Source organism: Impatiens glandulifera, chromosome 2, assembly GCF_907164915.1.
Source record: "Impatiens glandulifera chromosome 2, dImpGla2.1, whole genome shotgun sequence".
NCBI lineage: Eukaryota > Viridiplantae > Streptophyta > Magnoliopsida > Ericales > Balsaminaceae > Impatiens > Impatiens glandulifera.
Genome location: NC_061863.1, coordinates 33,418,390 through 33,442,822, shown reverse-complemented (window position 1 = coordinate 33,442,822; position 24,433 = coordinate 33,418,390). Strand labels below are relative to the sequence as shown.

The window sequence follows — 24,433 nt, the reverse complement described above, 5'->3', positions numbered from 1 at the left end:
CAAATAAAATCATATGAATTGTAATTGATTTGATAATCAGAAGAAAATCTTCAATCAATTAGCAAATCAATTAGTCTAATTGATTTGCTATTGATAACATTTCATTTTCAAAATTATTTGACTTTCCATATTTTCTTCCAAGAAAGATAGAGATATAATTCTACACTCCCCTTCAAGTTGGGTAATATATGTTGAAATTGTCCAACTTGCCACATACTCCTCAAATCGACTTGGGAAGGGCTTTGATGGGAATGTTAGACACATAAGAGGAAGAGCCTTGGATAACTATGAGAACGGAGAGGATATTGTCGAGGGGGTGGGATGTTTATGACATCAAGTGACGTTTGAATCGCATGAGTGTCGCTAGATGTTGATGACAGCGAGTGACGTTTGAATCGTCGAAGTGTCGCTGAATGTTGATGAAAATGAGTGACAAATCGTCGGAGTGTCGCTGGATTAATTTTTTTGTAGGCAGACTATACCATGTAGTTGAACAGTGATCATGTTTGGACAGATTAAGTCCAAGAAATATCTGTCGAGACACGAAGATGGACATATCGATTGAGATATAAAGTACAGTTTTGAAATGACAAAACTGACAAGAAAGATCTCAAGAACGTTATGGGATTTGTGATAAATGATTTCGTAAAATATGAGATAATATAGTTATTTGAGTTATCCTCTAATGGCTATTTCCACCATTGGAGGAGACAGCGAAAAAATTTAAACAAAATTATTCAAGATAGAAAAATCTGCTCACCATGTAGAAGTTTGAGAGAGATAAAATATGTAGAGAATTTTATTGATTGTTTATTACTTGTTTTTCTTACATAAGAAGTATAATATTGAAATAATGGTAATAAGGGAGTTAAGGAGGTATTGTTCAACATTAATGGTAATAAGAGTCTGGTCAAGATGATTTCAATGCTCAGTTTGTCAAAGACAATTAGTCTGTTGTGGGTCATGATGTCAGTGAGGGGGTGTTGGAGATTTTCTGAAATAGAAATATGTTGAAGCAATGGAACGTAAGTTTTGAATCTAATTACGAAGAAATCTGTATCAGAAAGTGTTGGGTCAAATCAAATTGACTAAAATAAACTAAGAAATAAGTTCATTTAATGCTGACATTATTTTGATGATTTATGTTAAACTTAGTTATAATCAAGCTAAGTCGTGTATTTGTTTTGTGAAGGAGCAAATCTAAAAGACTTTGCTAATTCAGACGCGGTCTGAAGTAGGTAGCCTTAGACGTTAAACGTAGTTAGACGAGGTAGTCTAACTTCTTTAGACGTTGTCTAAAAGGAAGCGTAGTTAGACGAGGACGTTTAACTCCTTTACACGCTATATAAAGGGAAGCGTAGTTAGACGAGGTAGTCTAACTCCTTTAGACATTGTCTAAAGAGAAGCGTAGTTAGACGAGGACATCTAACTCCTTTAAACGCTGTCTAAAGGGAAGCGTAGTTAGACGGGACATTTAACTCCTTTAGACGTTGTCTAAAGGGAAACGTAGTTAGACAAGGTAGTCTAACTCTTTTAGACACGGTCTAAAGGGAAGCATAGTTAGACAAGAACGTCTAACTCCTTTAGACGTTGTCTAAAGGAAAACGTAGTTAGACGAGGTAGTCTAACTCCTTTAGATGCGATCTAAAGGGAAGTGTAGTTAGAAGAGGATGTTTAACTCCTTTAAATGTTGTCTAAAGGGAAACGTAGTTAGACGAGGTAGTCTAACTCCTTTAAACGCGGTCTAAAGGAATGTGTAGTTAGACGAGTACGTCTAATTCCTTTAGATACAGTATGAAGGGATGTGTAGTTAGACGAGGACGTCTAACTCCTTTAGAAACAGTCTAAAGGGATGCGTAGTTAAACGAGGATGGCTAACTCCTTTAGACACGGTCTAAAGGATACGTAGTTAGACGAGGTCGTCTAACTCCTTAAGACGCGGTCTAAAGGAAAGCGCAATTAGACGAGGACGTCTAACTCCTTTAGATGCGATCTAAAGAAGTACTTCTGATGCCTTGCTTTAGCAGTTGTCTGAATGATGCATTCGTCTAACCACGATCACATAGATGTTTGTTCCACTTCTTTCAACATTCTGACAAGCCAGCTAATTCCATCAAATGAATGAATTCCATGTATGTGAATATCTCTCAATTACCTTTTCAGTATAGGACGAGAATAAGGAATGTTTGGTGGACTACCTATTCGGTACGACCACGATCCAAATTCTCAGAGTCGGTTGTACTCTTGTACTAAGAGGAGGCCGTCCAACGGAAACATGCCATGTGTCAACAAAGAATATTCGACCATTAGTGTACTTCATCTATATATAGAGGCTCAAGGACAACATTCGAACTGCTTCACACATTCGATTCAAGAAAGTATCAAAAAGAAAAATAAAACATCTCTCTTACTGTATAACTGTAATCATATTGCAATTTCATATTGTCTTTTCTGTGAGAAACCTTGGTGCTGTAAGTTGTACAGAGGTTGTTCTGTTCAATAGAGAGTTAACTAGATCAGTGAGTTGTATTTGATTCAAAGTCTTTAGTGAATATCCTTTCGGTTGTGGAAGAAGGTGTGACGTAGGAGTTTTATCTCCGAACATCCATAAAACTCCTTGTGTTCTTTACATTCTGTCATTTACATTTAGTTGTCCAAAGCTTCAAATCCAACGAATATTTCCTCACTTGAATCTGTTTCAAGAGTTTGGAGGATTTGCAAAAATAGAAACAGATACTAATCCCTCAAAAGATTACTATCTAAGAGTTTATTGTAAGTTGTTAACAATAGTCAGACCCTAGTCTCTATTGGTAACACTGATCCCAACAGAAAGGATCTAGGATTTTAGGCCAATTTCGTGTTGCAATATTGTTTACAAGATAATTTCGAAAATGCTCTCAAGTCATTTTAAAATATGACTTCTAAGATTCTTAGTCTAGGCCAATCAGTATTTATCCCGGTAAATCTATATCACATAACATTCTTCTCATGTAGAATATCTTAAAGAGTTATGGTCGGAAGAATATTACCCCGAGAGTTGCTTTCAAAATTGACATCTAATAGGTTTTTGATTCGGTTAGATGGGAGATTGTTCGAGATTTCATGGTAGTTTCTGGTTTTCTGTGTATATATATCGATTGGATTATGCAATGTATATCTACCTCTCATTTTGTAGTTAGTGTCAATGGAGTTCACGGAGACTACTTCAAGGATGAAAGCGGTGTGAGGCATGAGGACCCCCTCTCTTCATATATTTTCTTCGTAATCATGGAAGTCTTTGAGAGCGTCTTTACGATATTTCAAAAGAACCGACCATACATCCACCATCCGGTTTGCGAGGGAGAGGAGATTAAACACCTTTGTTTTGTCAATGACATGTTCATTCTTGAACATGTGAATGTTGAATCCATTAAAAGCGTTAAAGGTGCGCTTACGTTCTTCTCTAGTGTTACAGGTCTTTCGATAAATGAGGATAAAAGTTTATCTTTATACGGTGGAGTCGACGAGGAAACGAAGACGAGGATATACGAGATTATGGGAATTGAGGATGGCTGATTTTTGTTTAGATACTTGGGGATCCGACTAACAGCTAGACAAATCTAGATTGTTCAATGTCGGTCGCTAATTGAAAAGATAAAGAATACTATTATAGATTGGATAGCGAAGAAGCTATCGTACGATGACCAAATCGAGTTGGTTAAGAGCATCGTCATGGGGATAATCGGATATTAGGCTCGACAGTTTGTTCTCCCGAAGAAGGTGATGAAGGAGATGGATTCGTTGATGCGGGATTTTATTGGGGGAAGAGGTAAAAAGGTTTAGTGGACAGATCTATGTAAGCCAAAGGAGGAGGGTGGTATCGGGCTAAAAAGTTATGTTGAGTAATAAAGTACTCACTTTCAAGCACTTGTGGGCGATTATAAAAAACAGAATTCTCTTTGGGTGAAATGGGTCCACTCTCGATTTATGAAACGGGAAGCAAGCGCATGGACAAGTAAAATCAAAGACGAAATGTCATGTTCACTCAAAAATATATTAAACTCAAGGATATCATTGCATCGTTATTTGACATTTGGTTGGGGGATAGTTGGGGGATGGTTGGGGCACTCTATTTTGGCACGACCCATAGTTTGAAAACCAACCCATAGTACTTAAGCCGGAGTTTGGGAGGGTTCGGATTAGGAGGGATTATTTAGCGGCATCGGTTAAAGATGTTAGTGATGGGCAATGGAATTTATTATTAAGACGTATATCGGAGGGAAAGCGAGTTCTTGAGCACCTCGATAGTATCCAATTTAATGATAGAGTTGATTTACATTCATGGAAAGCTGAGGAGGATGGAAGACTAAAATCTTTGAGGTGTGGGATGTAATTTGGGAGAGGGGTTGGTTGTTGAGTGGGATTCTTTGGTTTGGTCATCAATGATAATCTTGAGGCAGTATTTCATTCTTTGGCTTGCTTTCTGTGACAGGCTTTCGACTAGAGATCGGATAGGTAGGTATATGTCAATTTTGACTACTTATTACATTTTATGTTCAAGGGAGGAGGAATCTATAAATCATTTATTTGTTGATTGCCCGTTTATTGCTAAATTGTGGAGATGTTTCGCTAAAGCTATGGGGTTGCAGGATTTTCATATATATTGGCACCAAATAAAGGGTTTAATGATTGAAAAGGCTAAGGGCATCTCGTTTTTCGTCAACGTCATTAAGTGTTATTTCGGGGCGGTTGTATATCAAGTATGGGTGGAAAGGAATGTTTGGTTCTTTTCGAGAGCTAGAAGAACCAAAGATCAAGTTTGGAAAGATATCATATTTGATGTCACGCTCTAATTCACACGTGGAGGCGTATTCCAATCACATCGAGGAATTGTGAACTATGTCGGGAATGGGAAATCAAGTTCGAAAAAGTCACAAAATTAGATTTGTATAAGGCGCTTTAATTTTATAATGTGTTTGTAATGTTTGTTTACTCATTTGTTTTTATGGATTGATTCATTTATTTTTGAACTATTAAATCTAGGGATGGTCTAAATTGATATAAACGAACCCAAGTCATTTTTTCTTCCCCTTTTGAGATTCTAATAAAGTGACAAATCAACCGTTTTTCTCAACCAAAAAATAAGGGAAAAAAAATTTGTAGTGTATTTAATTCAGCTTATACGCCCAATTTATTTAATTTATATATATATATATATAATATTTTTTAATAATTAATATTATATATATAATGTTAGATATTTAATTTGATTTTAAATATTAATAAATGATTTAAATGTAAAAAATAGTATATTTGAAAATAAATTGTATTAATATATTAATTTTTATAAATTATAATTAATATATAATTTTAAATATTAATAAATGATTTAAATTAAAAAATAATATATTTTAAAATAAATGATATGAATATATTAATTTTTATAAATATATTTAATATAAATATGATATAAAAAATATATAATTGATTCACATTCATATGTATGTATATATTATTGTGGTAAAGAGAAAATTGAATTTAAACGCAGAATAATCAACGAAGATATGAAGATATATATATATATATATATATATATATATATATATATATATATATATATATATATATATATATATATATATATATATATATATATAATTGATTTAGTTAAACTTAGAGCAGACTTTAAATTAGATAAAGGTTGTTATTATAATTCAATACATGTAAATGATATTTAGTTATGAGTCAATTTTGATCTTAGAAAGAAATGATTTAGTAATTATAAATTTGAAGGTCGAAGATAATTTAGTTGTAATTGTAGGCAATTAAAATTGGGTGGGAACTGGGAACTTAATTTTGTCGTTTAGTTCCTCTCACCTTAAATTAATTGTGTTTTTCGAGAACCATGAACAGAACTGACCTTCCTCCTCACGTGGTTCAGTTCCAAAAGTGAACTCAATTGCTAATTTCAGAGAGAAAGAAAGATAGGACAAACCCTCCGCACCTTTTCTCTCTCCAGAATTCTTATGACCTTTTGAAATTCAAAACCAACAAAAGCAATGCCAGCCATATATTATTTAATTTCATTTTTACCAATAAATTTTTGGTCCCATTTAGATTATATATACATATCTTTTACATTCAATTTAAAATTATCATCAATTTATTTATTTATTTATTTTTGTAAAGGATTTAGATTATATATACATATCTTTTACATTAAATTTAAAATAATCACCTATTACTTTATTAGTTTATTTTTGTAAAGAAGAACCTAAGTTTTAATTTAAAACTAATATGAAAATGGGTAGACAACTTTACCCTCCACTCTTTTCATATTTCCCATAAATGGAATATTGTTATTTATTAGATAGGAGATCATGAAGAGAGTAGTTAGATAAGTCATGATGAGATCAGGACTGAGCCCTCCCCACTTTCTAATTTTTATCACCATTTCATCATAATTCTCCACCCATAACCATGCTTAATCAATTAATTAAGGAAAAGGAAAAGAAAAAAAAAACACCCCAATTAATATTTTACCATTATTATTATTACTACATAAACAAGAAAAGATGTAAAAAGCAGCTAGGTAGTAAATTAAAAATAATTTAATCAAGCTTCCCGATGATCATCAGATACAAGCAAACAACAAATTATAGCTAGGGAGTAATAATTAATAATGGCACTCAATGACTACTTATAATAAAATCAATGGATTCTTCTCTCTTCCTCTTCTTGTTCTTGACTAGTTGGTGGGATTGCTGCGGAAAGAACCCAACGCCTTGATAGCTCCGGCTCTGAGAATATACTGGTGATAAGCTGCTGCTGCCAATGCTCCAACAAAGGGTCCAACCCAAAATATCCATTGATCATCCCACACTTTCTTGTTGTTGTAAATAACCGCCGCTCCAAAGCTTCTAGCTGGGTTAATTCCGGTCCCTGTAATGGGGATTGTGGCCAAGTGGACCATGAATACAGCAAACCCTATTGGAAGAGGAGCCAACACCTGCAACTCGCGCAACAACCATATATATTGTTACAATCATTATCATTATATAATAAAACATAAAACACAAGTCTTAATTACCGGAACGTGGGAGTCACGCGCGCTCCTCTTAGGGTCGGTAGCTGAGAAAACGGTGTAAACAAGAACGAATGTTCCGATAATCTCAGCGCCAAGAGCCGTACCGGTGTTGTATCCATCTGAAACTGAGTTGGTTCCGCCGCCCAAGTGATTAAACGGTTGTTTCATGATCGCCTTCACCAGCCCGACTCCACTTATCGCACCCAAACACTGGGCTATCATGTACCCCAATGCTCTTATCAGCGACACTTTTCTCGCTAAGAAAAGCCCAAATGTAACCGCAGGGTTTATGTGCCCTCCTGAGATGCCGGCAGTGCAGTAAACAAGGACGAAGATCATGCCGCCGAACGCCCAGGCGATTCCTAGGAGTCCGACGCCTTCGCATGGGCCACTCTGTTTCTTGTACCCAATGACGGTGGCCACGGTTACGTAGAGGAAGAGGAGTGTGGCCACGAACTCGGCAATGAGTGCCCTGTAAAAGGACCAGCGCGTCAGCTCAGCCGTGCCGAGGAACGGCGCCGGCGGTGGGTCGACGTAGTCCTTGCCGTGGTGGGAATCGCTAACTTCTTTAGACATCTTAATCAATTCTTCTTCTTCTTCTTTGAGTGCAGAGTGTAGAGGGGATTCTGGTTGAGAGAAAGAAATGGAAGGGGTGGGGGATTTATGGATAAAGATGAGGGATTTCTTGGGAATTAAAAAAAATAAAAATAAAAATAAAAATAGTATTACACTATTTTACGTCTTTTTGAGATGAGAAAGAAACAGAGTAGAGGGAAAGAGAGAGCAGATGAAGGGGTGGGGCCCATTGTACAGAGAGACCATGTGATGGCTAATCATCCCGTGTCTTTATTTAGATGGGGTGGCCTATACTTTTCGAGTGGGACCTTCATGGTCAGCCTGGCATCCAACTAAACATAAAAATAACCCTCGACCAACGGTTATATTTCTGGGGTCCCCCCTCTATTCTCCCACTCTCAAATATTTAAACAAAACATGACCATGCATATAATAATTATTGAGCAACGGGTTAGTTTGTGCTCTAATTTCCTAAACATTCAAATCTCCTAATACAAAATTATTCTCATTATTGAAAATTTAAATATCTAGGTTAGTGGATGTAAACAGGCTTAAATTCATTATTTTTTTAATTGAGCAACGGCTTAGTTTGTGCTTTAATTTCCTAAATATTTTACTTAATAATAAACCACCATCATGTTTTATCATTTCAATACAATAACATTTAAATCTCTTAATGCAAAATTATAAAATACTCTAGGCTAGGCATCTAGGTTATTGTATGTGAATATGGTTACATTCTTGATTTTTGTAAATAAATTCAAATTTTGTTATATTGTATATGTTATATCTTATCAGGTTTTTTTTTTAAAATATATATATATAATTATTCTTAATTTTTAAAATGTTTGGATTGTTGGGTCGGGAGTTGTGGTTAATTTGGATAAATATGAGAGTAAATGTATACTTGAGTCATATTATGGTTGATCCGTCCATAAATTTAAAACGGTTAAAAATAAAATAAAAAAATTCTTACAAAAGAAGCAATTATTATATATGAGTGCGCGAACCTTGATAGTTGAAACAAAAGTGAGAATGGTTGGCTTAAGTAACGCGAAATTGGTGATTAAAACCTGATGGTTCGTCCATGAAGGGAATGTCGACTTAGTGTAAAGCAAACATTTGAGAGAAAGTCTAAGGGTTCGTCCACGGAGGGTGATTTAGGGCTTATTATCATGCCCAAAAATGTTTAAGAATTCACCCTCCAATTTGGTTATTAAATAATCATCATTATAGATATAAAAACTTAAATGAATTAATTAGTTGATTCTTTTAATATTTTAAAATTTCAAATAAGTATATATAATAATAAGTAATATTAAACTTAATAATAATTTATATAATTATTCAAAATCTAACTTACAGAATATATATAAATACACAAAATTATAAAATTATTTCAAAATTATAAGTGATTTAGCGGTTACAGTGTTAACATTTCATATTAAAGACCAGTGTTCGAAGTAATTAATTATATGTCAGAGTGTGAATGCTTGAGAACGCAAACATTGGTGAGAAAACTTAAGAATTCGTCCATATAAGGAATGTCGTTTGAATAACACAAACATTTGTGATAAAAAAATCTAATGATTTATGTCTAAAGGTGTAATCGAATATTTAAGAATACACCATCTAAATAATCAAAATCATTATAAGTATAAAAATATATAAACTTAAATGAATTAGTTAGATGATTTTTTTAATATTCTTAGTTATTCAAATAAATATATAATAATATGTAATATTAGATCCAGTAAAACTTTATATTTGATGGGTAATTTGATCCAAAATTCAATGTTTAAAGATTTGTTTTATCGAAACTACTTTTATTTCCACATAATGAATATTTTTAATTTATATGATTTTAGATAGGTTTAAAAAAATAACAAAATAATTTTTAATAAAATGATTGGATAAAGGTAAGTTTTATCATATTTTTTAATAATTAAATAAAAAAAATATTAAATTAAATTATAAATTCACATTTTTAACGTAGTTTTTTTTAAAATTTTTATATTATATCCCGTACAAATGCACATGTTAATTTATTTAATAATTCTTGTACATATTTTATGTTCTAAATTTAATAATTCATATTTTATATGTTCATATAGTTAATTCAAAAATAATTAATTAAATAATTAAAAATATATAAAAACGTCATCCTAATAACATTTTAAAATCATTTTTTATATTAAATAAATATGCAAATATTTGTCAATAAAAATTTATTTATTGACTAAATAAATATAGGAATGATCCTAGAATAATTAAATTATCTAACAATACATTCATCAAAAGTCTAATTTTTATTGATTGAAATACATGTTTTTTATATTCAAAATACTTTTTTATATATTAATAAAAAGTTAATATTTAACAATTTAAACATTAATTAAAAACAAAATTAAAGAATTAAAAATTTTAAGTTGATATACAATACAAATTTTATTCGTAAATTTTTTATTAGTTAATATATTTTTAGTTGAATCTAATTAATCCAACTAAAAAGTACTTTGCCTCGTATTATTTTGAATCTAACATACAATGCAAACAGAGACACCCACAAAGAAACACAGAAGGATCTGTCAACAAAAATGATGCTTCAATTTCAATTATCTTGGACGATCTAGTGGCGCTTCAACTAAATTAATTTTGAATAGCCCGGAAACGTTAGTCGCTCATACTTACGTGCTCTTAAATTGTCCAGAGGTAGATCCTTACTACAGGTAATAAAAATTTATAACGTATATTAATCAATTTATCTTAATTAATTTTGAGATTGATATATGCATGTAGGATTTTTTGTGATTTAAACATTAGTTTACCAAAAGATGAAATAGACCGCCAATTCGCATCATGGTTTCGATGTAAGGTGAGGAAATAAGTTTAATTTATATGTTGTGTGTTTGAGTATTATATTTAATTTTGCATTAATGATTTATTGTAAACTTGTATCTTATAGATTGTTGAGGAACATGGTCCTTTAGTTTCAAAAAGATTATTGTATTATTTGTCTTTTGGGCCCAAAACACCCGCAACAAGACATTCAATGTACTTCGTTAATGGGTTTGTGTGGCGGTCAAGAGATTTTGGATCTAACAAAGCAACCATGAATAGTGGTGTTTGTGTGCATGCTGATGACGCAGACTATTATGGACTTTTAGAGGATATAATAGAAATTGAATATCCTAATCCAAGTTTACGTATTGTTCTATTTAAATGTTTATGGTTTGACCCAACCCGTGGTTCAAGAGTTGATGAAACATATAGGTTGGTTGACATAAACATGAAACAGAAGTATGCAAAGTATGACCCTTTCATTCTAGCTCAACAAGGTATACAAGTCTACTTTGCTACGTATCCGAACAAAACAAATCAGATAGGTGATTGGTTGGCTGTTTGTAAAACAAAGGCAAGGGGAAAAATAGAGAAACAATGGAGTGATGATTTGGTGTATCAACAAGAAGAGCCAACTATACAACTAGATATCCCCTAAATATACCACTATATGATGTCAACAATTTAAGTGATCATAATGGTATGGTTGACGAGCTCGATGATACAAACGTAAGTGAAGAAAATGAATTTGAAGATGTTGAATGGGAAGGAAGTGAGTCAAGTGAAAATGAATCTGAAGGGAGTGGGTCGGAGGAAATTAGCTAAACTGACGAATCATTTGATATTTTTTGATACTTAATTAGTAAGTTTATTTGTTTAAATGTTCAACTCTTTGTTATGTTTAAAGATTCATCTTTTATTCTAATTAATTATGATTATTTAATTTTATGTTTAAATATTAATACCATGGGATGTGCAATTCAAATTGTAATTTTATTTTATATGAAAGTCGCAAGGCCAGTTGCGATTTGACGCGTTTATTACAAAACAAATTACAAATAACTCTAATATACATAATACAAAATACATTACTTATTTATTTATAAATGAAACTAATAGATAGATTATACCTTATCAATTGTTATTTAACTTTTATTGCAATATTTAGTTTTATAAAGTTACAATAATAGTTGATAAATAGAACAAGGAATTTTCCAAACTACTTAATACATACATTAATGTTTATCAAAATTGTTAGTAAAAACCCAATGGGTTAGCTCCTACACAAGTTGCTCATATCTAATTTTAATATTATTAATTTTACTTATTCTATAACAATTTATTTATTAATATTATTATTCTTTTACAAAATTAGTATAATTAATTTATAATAAATAATTATATACAAAAATAAATGGATACTCCGTACAATATGTATAAATAATTAAGAATTAAGTTAGTAAATTTATAAATAATAAGTTTATAGATAAATTTAAATTTCATTGATTCTTATTCAATAAAATAATGTAATATACAATTAATTATATATATTTTTTTATATATAAAACAAAAATTGCAATTTGAATTTGTATTAACATTATAAAACAAGTTACAAAATAACTCTATAATAAGTTTAATACAAAATAAATTACTATTATTTCTAAATGAAACAACAAAAATAAATTAAACAATGTCAATAACTATTCAACTTAAATTCCAATATTAGTTTTATAACAATGGATAAATAGCATTGAAATTACAAGTTTCGTACACATTCGAATTGAATAAAAAAAATATTCTAAGCTACATAATACTATGTCTCTTAGAATCTACCTTAAATCTCGATCCTCTACATTAGTTATCTATTTCGAATATTATCCTATCCAGAAAAAAAAATTATGATTCAAAAAATATTTACCTTGATTTCAAATTTATGTTAACAATTTTATTAAAAACTTATTAGGTATATGAACATATATATATATATATAGAAGTTAAAATTAAAATGACTAAATATCTTAAAAGATTGTATTGATCAATTATCTGTAATGCAAGATGAATAACAAAATTGTTTAGAAATAATTCAAAATATATTTAAAAGTAGTTTAATTTACTTTTTAATTTAAAATTGCAAAAACAATTGTAAAGTAACACAGTTTTCTATTAATGCAAAGCATATTGAATTTTTATTTAGCATATAATTAATAAACTTTAAAATTATTTAAGAATTAATTAAAAATAAAAGCACCTTAATAAAATAAATAATAAATCATATTATATTGTCTTATATTTGTAACTTCATTTGGCAACATATAATTATAGTTTTGTTGCGAAACAAGTTACATATTAGTGTTAATAATATTTACTACAAACTTAGTTACACAATAAGATAAGATTAGAGTTTTTCAACTTTTATGGTCACTTATTGTTTATTTTTTATTGGAATAAAGATTACAATTATAAAAGTGGATGAAAAAATTGGAATATATATATATATGGTACCTAAAATATTAACAACATTATTTGTATTATCTCTATATTAACGTTGCTTTAAAAGTTATAATGATTATTTGTTATAAAAAGTTGCACCATTTTAATTAATAAAATATTATTCCCTCTTTAGTGACTTGTTTAACAACAATTTATTTGAAGCATTTAATTTTTTTTTATTAATAATCAATTAGTGTAAAAAATGTTACAATATTTCCACTATTTAAAATTTATGTTATAATTTAAGTTACATTTTCTAAAAAAAAATGTATTACTTATATTTAAGTCGCAAAAATAAGTTACTAATGGACCATTTTTTTGTAGTGAGTTAATATTTAACAATTTAAATATTAATTAAAAACAAAATTAAAGATTTTAATATATAAAGTTGATATACAATATAAATTTTATTCGTACATTTTTTATTAGTTAAAATATTTGTAGTTGAATCTAATTATTCAACTATTTAAATATATATTCATTCTTATTTTCTGTTTGAAATGGTTTAAATTGCTCTTTAAATTTAAAGTAAACTAATATGAGATGAGTATAATTAAACATTAAAAAAATCTTGTAATTTGTATTATAGTTTCAAATTTATTTTAATTTTCTACTATAAAAAAGTTATTTATTTTATTTAAATTTTATGATTTTTGTCAAACATGATATAATAGTTGAGACAACAAAAAGATAGGAAAATATTATATCTTGTTTAAAAATATCAGGTTAACTTTCTATAATAAAATAAATAAATAAAGTACTGTCCACCCTAAAAACTCTTTATATGTATATTCTTTCTCAGAAACACAAAATAATTTGTTTGTTTCTGTATCAACCAGTCCAACCTTCTAGAGAAGATCATAATAGAACAAGTTTTTAAACTTTAAATATAATTATTTAAGATTAATTTGATGTTACAAGACACTCGTGAAGAACCAATTGCACATAAAGTGGGATATATAATAAGCTAATTCTTAAAAAAAATTTTATCAATGAATATTTTGTAAAGAGAGTTAAAATAAAATAAAACAAAAACTAAGCACAAATCAAAATACCAACATCAAAGAGACCATACAAGCTTTAAAAGAGTTTAGTTGTTTTCTTCTTTAAAAAAACATGTAACTAGCTCTTTTATTATTATTTTTTAAATAATCTATTAATATAATATAAAATGAATCATTTAAAAGCACAACTAGACTTGGCCGGGATGAATAGTAAATATAATAATTATGTTTTTCTTTAAAATAGAATAATTTTGAATTTTAATTAATAAATTAATTAATATCAATAAAAAATAAGTTTTATGTTTAAATTATTTAAAAATTATTCAAATAACTTAAGTTGAACCAAATTTAATATACAATCAAAAACCCATATTTTAATAATTAATTGTTAAAATAGTTGAAATGAAATAAAGATTGATGTGTCTTTATGACATATTCAGAAAGAGGTTTTTTCTTAATCTTGAAAATTAATATTTTGAGACATAAGGATCCCTAATGCGATTAATAATTTTCTAGAGACTCACATTAAAAAAAAACGGTTATGTGGGAATCCATCTCTCCACACTCGACTCTACAAGAAACACTTTTAATGGTCGACTTCTCAAGACAGTATATTAAAAATTTGTTACACATGTTTACCCATAAAACAGTTGGTTCATGTGAAACCCATCTTCCATAGACATGTATTTGTCTGTCTCTAAGTCCCCTGAGTTCCACGTTTTCTTATCTAATGCAATAGGGAAGTCCACAATGACATATCAATCGGTATAAGAAATTGTTAATAACATATAAAAACAATTTTCTCACTTAAATCTGACATTTATATTTTAATTTTATGCAACTTAAAATTCAACCCCACTTTTTACACAATCGATCCAACTTCAATATTTATAAAAACACTTCTTACATAATATATAGACATCTTTATTCAGAAAAGAAAGTTGTGATTTGACATAATATATATTTAAAAAAGAAATATAATACAAGTACAAGTAGAAATTTGTCAATATATTGACCAATTATGAGATAGAAATCAAAAAGTTAAAATAAGAAATCTTGTATTTTTTTTATATAATTGTGTTGAACAATATGATATTTTTTTTATATTGGAGGAGGACTAAACTATTGACATTTGAGATATCCTATTTTATTTTGAAGATTGGAATTAATAAGACAATTACATGTCTTATTTGATTTCTAACTTTCTTTCATTTTTCTTACTACTATACATGTTTTTTTAAATGGAAACTGTTGTACTTATACTTTTTGTAGACATGGTAACTTGCAATAGAGTGATAGACTATTGTGGCCACCAAGAAAGATCGATGGCACCAATGCTTCTGTTATGCACGTGATTCACGTGATGCAAATAGCTTTCCATTACGTTTGGCATTAACCTGTTAGAGTAAATTAAACTTGTACTAATATTTATAATATATAATATATTGATTTAGATTGAAGTTGTCGTTATCAAACTTAAAGTTATAAGAAGGAATTACAAAAATTATTCAATTCAAATCTATTACACGTTAATATGTTGAATAATAAAGATCAATATTAAGTGGTGAAAATTTGAATTGTTTATTAATATATTCTAGGAAATGTTTTTTAAATTTGAGAGTTGGCCAAATAATAGCGATTAATTAACTTTAATTTGGGTTAATAATTAATTAGATTAAAATAAATAGTTTGATTTTGTAAATATGATTGTATTAGATAAATTTAATAAGTTAAGAGTATTGTTAAAAATGACTCATGATAGATGAGTTAGAGTTTATTATTAGTTGGGTTGAGATATAGGGCTTATCTTCTTTTTCGAATCATACCATGCCGGAGTTAAACAAGAAAGAAGAAAAAAAACTGCTAATCAATGTAGCATGATCAACAAAGAATCCAGCTGATTAATTTATTCTTTTTATTTTTATAATGAAGGTGTAAAGTTTAATTATACACCAAAATGCTAATTAAAAATCAAACGGTTGAAGTTGGTTTAAAATTTTTTAATTTTAGTTTTGAATTTTTATCTATTTGGTCAGTTTTATTGATTCGATCTTAAAAAATAATTATTAAACAATATAATTATAACTAAAATATATTTAATTGCATACCGAATATTCATTTGGTAACTAATTACTTAACTAAGGGGCTGGTGGATAAGTTTGCCTCAACTCAATAGAAAATGGGACATTAGTAAAGGTTAATGCCGTTACTAAAGACCTAAATCGACATTATTGATAATTTTCAGTAACGACTTATAATGCAATTACCATACATTACCGAAACAAACGTTACAGATACTTATCTAGTATCTGTAACGGCAATAGATAGTCGTTACTGATATGCATATCAATAACGACTATATTGTTGTTACTTATGGACGACTTGAATAGACAATAGACAATCAAACTCTCTTGGGAAATCTTCATTTTCAATTTCATTCTAAGTGAAGATAGAGATTTCTTAGAAAAGATTGATGATTATTGAGAAAATTCCTTAAGGAGAAGCGAGAGAGGAACGTACTATGTGACTGCATGATTTGGATTCTTCTTGTGATCTTCAACCAATATGCAATCGGGTTTTTCTTAGATATCTTCAATTTCCTTTTAACAAATTTAAGATAGAAATTGTTCAGAAAAACCCGGATTGCATATTTGTTAGAAGGAAATCAATAGTTCAAGAGAATCTATCTCAAATTTTTTATGGAGAAAAACGAAAGCGTTATATTTATAGGCCTTGAAAATTATTTGACAAAGACTACCAGCGACGACATTTGTCGGTGGGTCGCTGATAGTATAAATATAGAAGTATCTGTAACGACATTAAAAAAGAATCGTAATAGATACCATGATTTGTTTTTTAAATTAGGGTATCTATAACGGTTATACAAAGAACCGTTACTAATTGTTTATAAATTTCTTTAACGATTCTTTCTATAACCATTACAGATACCATGATTTTCTCTCAAATATTTTGAAATAAGGATATCTATAATGGTTATACAAAGAACCATTACTGATTATTTATAGGTATCTGTAACAGTTATTGTTAGGATCGACTACAACAATAGAATGGGGGTTGAATATTCATGTGTTAAACTTGACTTTTAATGCAATTTTAATACTGTTAGAGATTAAAATCTGTTTCTATTTTACACAAATTTTCGCAAGCTCTTGAACAGTTTCAAGTGCGGAAATGCTTGCTAGATTTGAAGCAACAGATGTAAGACGGAAAGATGCAGAAAGAAAATAACACAAGAGTTTTACGGATGTTCGAAGATAAAACTTCTTTGTCACCCCTTCTTTTGTTTCCAAAAGGATTCACTAAAAGACTTTGGTTTATACAACGTCTATACAAACCCAGTCAGAACTCATGACTTAACATCTGTCTGTTCTGAAATCCTAACTATCACTCTATTGAATAAACAACTTTCTGTTCAACTTTCAACAATGAATATACTCTTAGCTTATACAGTGTATGCTTTTACAACTAGAGAAAGTAAGAACTTAAAATTTGTTGACTATGTAATTCTATAACTTCGTAAGTTCTGGAACCAGGGGGTCACCGTTGTACTCTGAATCTCTTTTATATATAGCAACTGTCAATTTTGATTTTTGGATTATGAAATGACTGGAAAATATTCGCTTTACCAAGAATCCAGATATTCGGGGATCTACCGTACCAAAAATACAGGTTTCCGTCTTTCATAAATCTAGGGATTCAATGTTGTAATTTGATATCCTTTGATGTTTTTTTTTGGAAAAATGTCCTTTGATGTTGGGATATAGGCAACGGTCGAATCTGATATGTAGATACGTGTCAACTTTCTATTGGTTGAAATCTAGGTGGTAATTGTAATAAGATGACTAGGAAGTCTGCTTATAACGAACTCTATTGTTCGCTATGCTGATAAACGAGCGCTTCTTCAGACTACTACTGAAGCAAGGCTGCTGCCAACACTTTTTCAGACGGTTATTGAAGGAAGGATGTTTCCAGCACTTCTTTAGACAGATGTTGAAGCAGGACGCCTGCACGCTTGTTCACACTTATTTACCTCTGATGTTGAAGTAAGACGACTGCACGTCTACTCACACTTCTTCATCTCTGTTGTTGAAGCAAGACGTTTGCACGTATTCTCACGCTTCTTTAGCTCTACTGTTGAAGTGAGACGTCTCTTGAGTTGTACCTGTGCGTTAAAACATTTGCACAACTTAATTTTATTCACTTATGAATTCATCATCAAAACTATATCCTATTGATTAAACTTAGTTCTATTGTTCTAAGTTCATTTTAATAAATTAAAAACATTTTTCTTATTTCAATTTAATTAATTATGTTTTAATTAATTCTTTATAGTTTATTTAACTTATTCTAACAATTTTCCTCTTTTTAATGATGTTAAAACTAATTTAAGTCGAGAAAATAAAATTGTAAATAAGATATTTACTTAGATACAGTTCAAATAAGTAAATCAAATATCCTCCCTTTTCTTTAGAGGCTTCATTCTTCATCGCCGAAGAGTAGTCTTTGCAGGCCTCCTCTTCCTCCTCCTCCATGGCCTCCTCCACGACATGGCTTCCTTCTTGTTCGAGGAACTTGATTACAACATTCCCTTCCCACTCGACTACTCCCTTCCCCCTTTTTAACTACATCATTAGTATCATCAGCATCTGCAAGACATTTTGCTGCTGCACTAGCATCCTCGATACATTTTGCTGCTATCGTTTTGAGGTGGTTTGAAACTTTAAGAGGTTGAAAGCCAAAGGAATCCATTTTCGAAACCATCTATGCGTGGAGATCAAAGGTGTTCTTGAGCAGAGTAGACTTTATCCTGGTCATCGAATTCCGGATGATCGACACTTCAATAAAAGTCATCGATATATCTTTAATGGCATCTACCTGCTCCGAGGTTACGTCGGCTGTTGTCTTTAAATTCGAAGCAGATTGCTCCTTCAGATGCTCCAACTCATTAAAGATTATTGCGATGCTCTACTACATCGGAGCAAGAGCCTTTATGATGAAGTTCCGGAGATCTACTGTTCCCAGAGAGGACTTCTCAGGGGAAGAAGGAGTACAAGATTTCAATTGGGAACCATCTTGGAGGGTGCAAAGAGGAGAGGCTTGAACTTACCTCAATCGTAGACGGCGCATGATTTCTTTCGGAAGAAGATCGAGAGGAATGCACATGGACCATTGCTCAAGAATCGTCGTCTACTCCTTAAATCTCATCGCACAGATCATTGAGGAATCCAGACACTTCTTTAGAGTGAATGGATTTAATAGGGAAGGATTGCTGCCTTGAAGGTGAAGGAGTGTGATGTTTGGATTTGATGGAGGAACGCCTCTCTCTAGACGTATGTCTGAATAAATCATATTAATAGTAGGAGAACGTTGCATCTCTGAAATAGGAAGGAGAGCTATTGAGAAGTTCCAGAAGACGTCTTCTTGGAAGCTAGGATGGACTATTGCTCAACAGGTGCAAAAGGTTCCTTCTTGGAAGACGACTTCTACTCAAATGAGATGCGCTCTTTAGCAACTTTGGAATTCGGCTCTTCAGCTACAAGAGACGCAAACTTCTTAGCAGCAGGGAGAACCTATTGTTGCTCAGCAGCAAGAAGAGGCTAATACTCTTCAACAATTTAGATCTCCTGCTCAACAGCAGCATACAACATCTTTTCAATAAAGATCATCTGCTTTTCAACATTAAGTTAGTTCAACACTGTCCAATATTTCTTTATCTGTTCTTCAACAATCTTGGAGGATTTTGTTCCATGGATGAACGACAGGGCTATTGAACTGTCAGAATCCAAAATTAGTTGTAGACGGTTGTTTACCCTACCATTCACCCAGGCTGTTCTTTCTAAAGGGTTATAGTTTGTCTCCCTTTGATGAAGGATAGGGAACAAAGCACACCCTCTAGCGATTGCTGCTACCAACTCTTTTCTCTTGAGAGAACTTCTTGTATGTCGTAAGTGCAAGCCCAAGAGATAATTTTTTTCACTAGTTTGAACAACTCTTTGCATTGCTTAGCCAAATTTTCACCTTTGAGGACTTGACATAACTGCTTGTGGAGCCTTATACTATTCTATTCATCAAAGAGTTCTAGACTCTTTGAAGGAGCTTCCTCCACCTCTTCCATGATGAGGTCGATAGATTGTCTCACCATCGATTGAGGCTCTGATTCCTCGTCCGAGGGATTTGTACCTTTTCCTGCAACTTCGGCAGGCTTGACAGCAGGGCCAGGTTCCCTGAAAGTAATTCCTCTCACAACGAACATTCTTTGTAATTGATGATGGAGAGGCGCCATAAATAGAATCAACAACTTTTAGAGATGCTTCTTTCGACTGATCTACCGTAGAACTAGTAGATGGCTCTATAGTCTGTTTAATTGTTGTTTGAGGAGATGCTGCTTCTCCTTGAATAGTAGGCTCCACAACCAACTATGCAGTAGGGGCAATAATCATCTCTACAACAACTGCTATTTTATCAACTAGACCAGCAGGCTCATTGCAAGCTCATCAACAGGGGAATCACCAATGTTACTTGCAAATTTATTTGCAATAATACAAGCTGACTCAGCAGCTGGTGTTTCAATCAATCCCTCAGTAGAGACAACAATAGGAACTTCGACCATAACAATTTTGGATGTTACCTTGGGAGACACCTCCGTAGCAGGAGTACCAGCTCTCTAGCCATCAGGCTTAACGAACGTTGGTTATTTAGTTTGTCCCACACTAGGGATCTCAACAGGTTCTATGAACGAAAGAAAATCAGAGGAAATAAAAAGATGTACCTTTGCTACAAGAGTTTCCTATATTTTTTCCTTCTTTGCCTTGGAGGAAACATCATCAATTTTTCCAATAGAAGCACGCTTCTGACTGTTGGAGCTCACAGCCTACTCCTCAATTCTTAGCTTGCATCTCTTTGCTGGGACTGGGCGGCGAGAAGCGGCAGGGCGCTTTGACATCTTTGTCGACTGTCCGCTCAAATTCTGAACGGATGAGTTGGTCTTAGTCACCTTGATGATTTTTATTCTTAGAATGTAGTTGCCAACGGTTCTACTAGTCATCATCCTACTAGTATGAATATTAGTACCGATGCCCAGGTTTACTTGCAGGTGCTCAAGTAGCCTACTTAGAGGAACCGAGAAGCCGACATACTGCTTCTTTGGCATCATCACCATCAGAGATAGGGTCATGAAGAGGACAGACAACCAGTTGATGGCCGTCCCTCTAGTTATGGCCACTATCATTTCGAATCGCTCTTGGGTGTAGGCATCAAAGGATCATACTCTCGCTTGGAGATTTGGAGACAATATCTTTCAGGAGATAGAACTCAGATTTAAGAAATTTATTTTTCCCGTAAGTTTCAACGGGACCAGAGACGTCTGAAAAGACCGTTTACATTTCGTTTAGAACCTCAACTAGCGTCTAATTGAAATATGTAACCCCCTCCATTGGAAGTTCGAAAAGCTGGGCGAACAACTCTTCAGAAATGGAGACCTCCGCTACATTCACCATTGCCTGAGTAGAATTTCTGATCATCCTTTTCGACGCAAAGAACTCATGAACCTCTAGTTCGTGAAAAGTGAACGGATCTCCTAGAAACTTTCTCAGACCGGAAGCCTCTAGGATTTTGAACATATCTATCATCATTGGCAGCCCTAAAGCATAAACCGATTCGAAATTTACATGCATCATTTTTTGAGCAAACAAAGTCATCTTAGAGTTTAGATGAAGAAGAAGACGACTAACAATTTTTAGAGAGAAGGTAGAGAGTTCTTAGCAGAAATTTTAGGATTTTGATTTACACAAAAAGATTAATGAAGCATCTAAGGCATGTTTGACATCTTTTATATGACATGATAGACACATATCTTCATGTGATTTGTGTTAATAAATTTTTTATTAATGTTTAATTAATAAAAAATTATAAAAGATGAATACAAAACAGTTAATCATTATTTTAACATGTGTGTGGACTTGTACAGACTGATGGTCACATTTATGAGACACGTGTCTTCATGTTATCATTAAAAGTTTTCTTTTTAATTTAGAAATCACATTAATAAAATGGAGGGAAAATTTTATTTCAAAATATGACCGTTCACTTTTTAAGGAGGGATTTAAATGACAACGTATTAATAAGATTAAAACAGATGTCCCACTCGACATAAGACGAGTCGTCTGAAGAGCACTTGGACAACCGACTGACTGTGCTGTCCGCATGCCTTGCATTTAAGTTTAGTAAGACATCTGTTCTGAAGGCGTCTGATGACTTACAACACAGCTGTGTCATCATACGTTTTCATATCAGTTTAATGTTTGACTATGCTTAAGCTACCAGCTGCTTAGGCACAATCAGTTTGATGTACAATGTCATCAGACGACTGTTCTATCAGCACGATTTGAGACATCCGTCTTAACACGTCTGACTTATGAGCTTATTAACAAATTCCCCCTAAATTTGTGCATATTAAATTTAAATCTAAAAGACCCAAAATATTTCTAAAGTAAGAAAACTTAGTCTTGGGGAGTGGTTTCGTGAAGATGTCGGCCACTTGCTGATCTTTTGAGACGTATTCCAGCCGAACATGCTTCTAAGCAACATACTTCTGAATGAAATGATGTTGAATGTCGATATGCTTCGTTTTGGAATGCAACACCGGATTGTGAGTAATTTCTATAGTGTTGGTGTTGTCACAGAAGATTGGAGACTCGTCTTCTTGGATGCCATAGTCTTTCAACTACTATTGAATCCACAGTAGTTGAGCACAACAGCTGCCTACAACAAGGTATTCAACCTCTACTGTAGACGTGGCAACAAACGTCTTCTTCTTGCTATTCCAAGAGATCAGAAGATCACCAAGGAGCTGACACGTTCCAATGATGCTCTTCCGATCGATCTTACAACATGCGTAATCTGCATCAGAGTAACTAATTAATATGAATCTGGAATCATTCGGATACCACAGTCCAACACATTGAGTTCCCTTTAATTATTTTAAAATACGCTTAGCAGCTAAGTAATGAGATTGTTTAGGATTAGCCTGAAAGCGCCCACACACGTCGACGACGAACAAGATATCTGACCGATTGGCTGTTATATAAAGTAGAGAGACGATTATTCCTCGATAATCCGTGATGTCGAACCTTTGAACATCTTCATATTTATCTAACTTGCTTGATTAATTCATGGGTGTTGAGGCAACTGAGCAGTTCTTCATATTGAATTTCTTTAACAACTCCTTGGTATAATTTGCTTGATTGATGAAAGTTCCAGCTTCAAGTTGTCGAACTTGAAGACCAACTAAGAACATTAGCTCACTCATCATACTCATCTTAAATTTATCCTGCACCAGCTTAGAGAACTTCTCGCGTAGTTTGAGGTTAGTTGACCCAAATATGATATCATTCACATAAATTTGAACAAGATGTGTGAATGTTCAACAAATCTAAAAAGTGTTTTATCTACTGTGTCTACAATAAAATCATGATCAAATAAGAATTTATTCAAAGTATCATACCAAGCTCTAAAAGTTTCTTAAGACCATATAAAGCCTTATTTAATTTAAAAACATGATTAGGAAAAGAATGATCTTGAAAGATAGGCGGTTGTTCAACATATACATCTTCATTAAGTATACCATTTAGAAAAGCACTTTTAACATCCATTTGATATATACTTTAAAGTTTTTAAAAGCGGCATAAACTAGAAAATTTCTAATAGCCCTAGTCTAGCTACAAGGGCAAATGACTCCTCAAAGTCGATTCCTTCTTCCTGTCTATAGCCTTGAACTACTAGTCTAACTTTGTTTCTTACAACTAAGCCATCTTCACTTAGTTTGTTTCTAAAAACCCATCTAGTTCCAATAACATATTGATCATCTGGTCTTGGAATTAGATGCCAAACTTTATTTCTTTCAAATCGATTTAATTCTTTTTTATAGTATTGATCCAATATGAATCAAGCAATGCTTCGTCAATTTTTTAGGTTAATTTTAAGAACTAAATGCAAAATTTGCAATTTCATCAATTAGTTGATTTCTAGTCCTAAAGGGTGCATTATGATTACCTATTATTAGTTCATGTGGGTGATTTTTATTCCATATGAAGTTCGATCTCAGAGGGTCAACTGTCTGATCAGTTGTCTTAGTAGCCTCCGAACTGTCAGTAGCCTGCTGACTGTTAGTCTGGTTGACTAGTTGAATTTCAACTGGATCAACTGGCCAATCAGATGGACCAGCTGGCTAATCAGACGTGTTATTTCTGATGACCTAAACTTCATCGTCAATATTAGATTAAAGATTAACAACTTCCAATCTGTTAGACACTTTGATGATTTCCTTGGAATTATTTTCAATAGATTAATCAAATACGACATGCATAGATTCCTCAACAGTTAGAGTTTATTTATTAAAAGACTCCATAAGTTTTGCTAACTGATGAATAACCTAACA

The 24,433-nt window shown here is 31.9% G+C and overlaps 1 protein-coding gene across 1 annotated transcript; it reads right to left on the bottom strand.

The window, feature by feature from the left end:
* Positions 1 to 6,568: 6,568 nt before the first annotated feature.
* Positions 6,569 to 7,707, bottom strand: LOC124926675 (aquaporin PIP2-7). Its single transcript, XM_047466951.1, has 2 exons — positions 7,070 to 7,707; positions 6,569 to 6,988 (listed from the first exon to the last, which is right to left on the bottom strand). Exons 1-2 carry the CDS (start codon positions 7,640 to 7,642, stop codon positions 6,728 to 6,730), a joined length of 834 nt encoding a protein of 277 aa, XP_047322907.1. The 5' UTR covers positions 7,643 to 7,707; the 3' UTR covers positions 6,569 to 6,727.
* Between the last annotated feature and the right edge of the window lie 16,726 nt (positions 7,708 to 24,433).

Bases quoted from the DNA above. Each gene is read 5' to 3' on its own strand.
- LOC124926675 (XM_047466951.1), bottom strand. From the start codon at position 7,642: ATGTCTAAAGAAGTTAGCGATTCCCACCACGGCAAGGACTACGTCGAC. The intron at 6,989-7,069 runs GTAATTAAGACT...CGCGAGTTGCAG, and splicing joins CGCGTGACTCCCACGTTCCG to GTGTTGGCTCCTCTTCCAAT.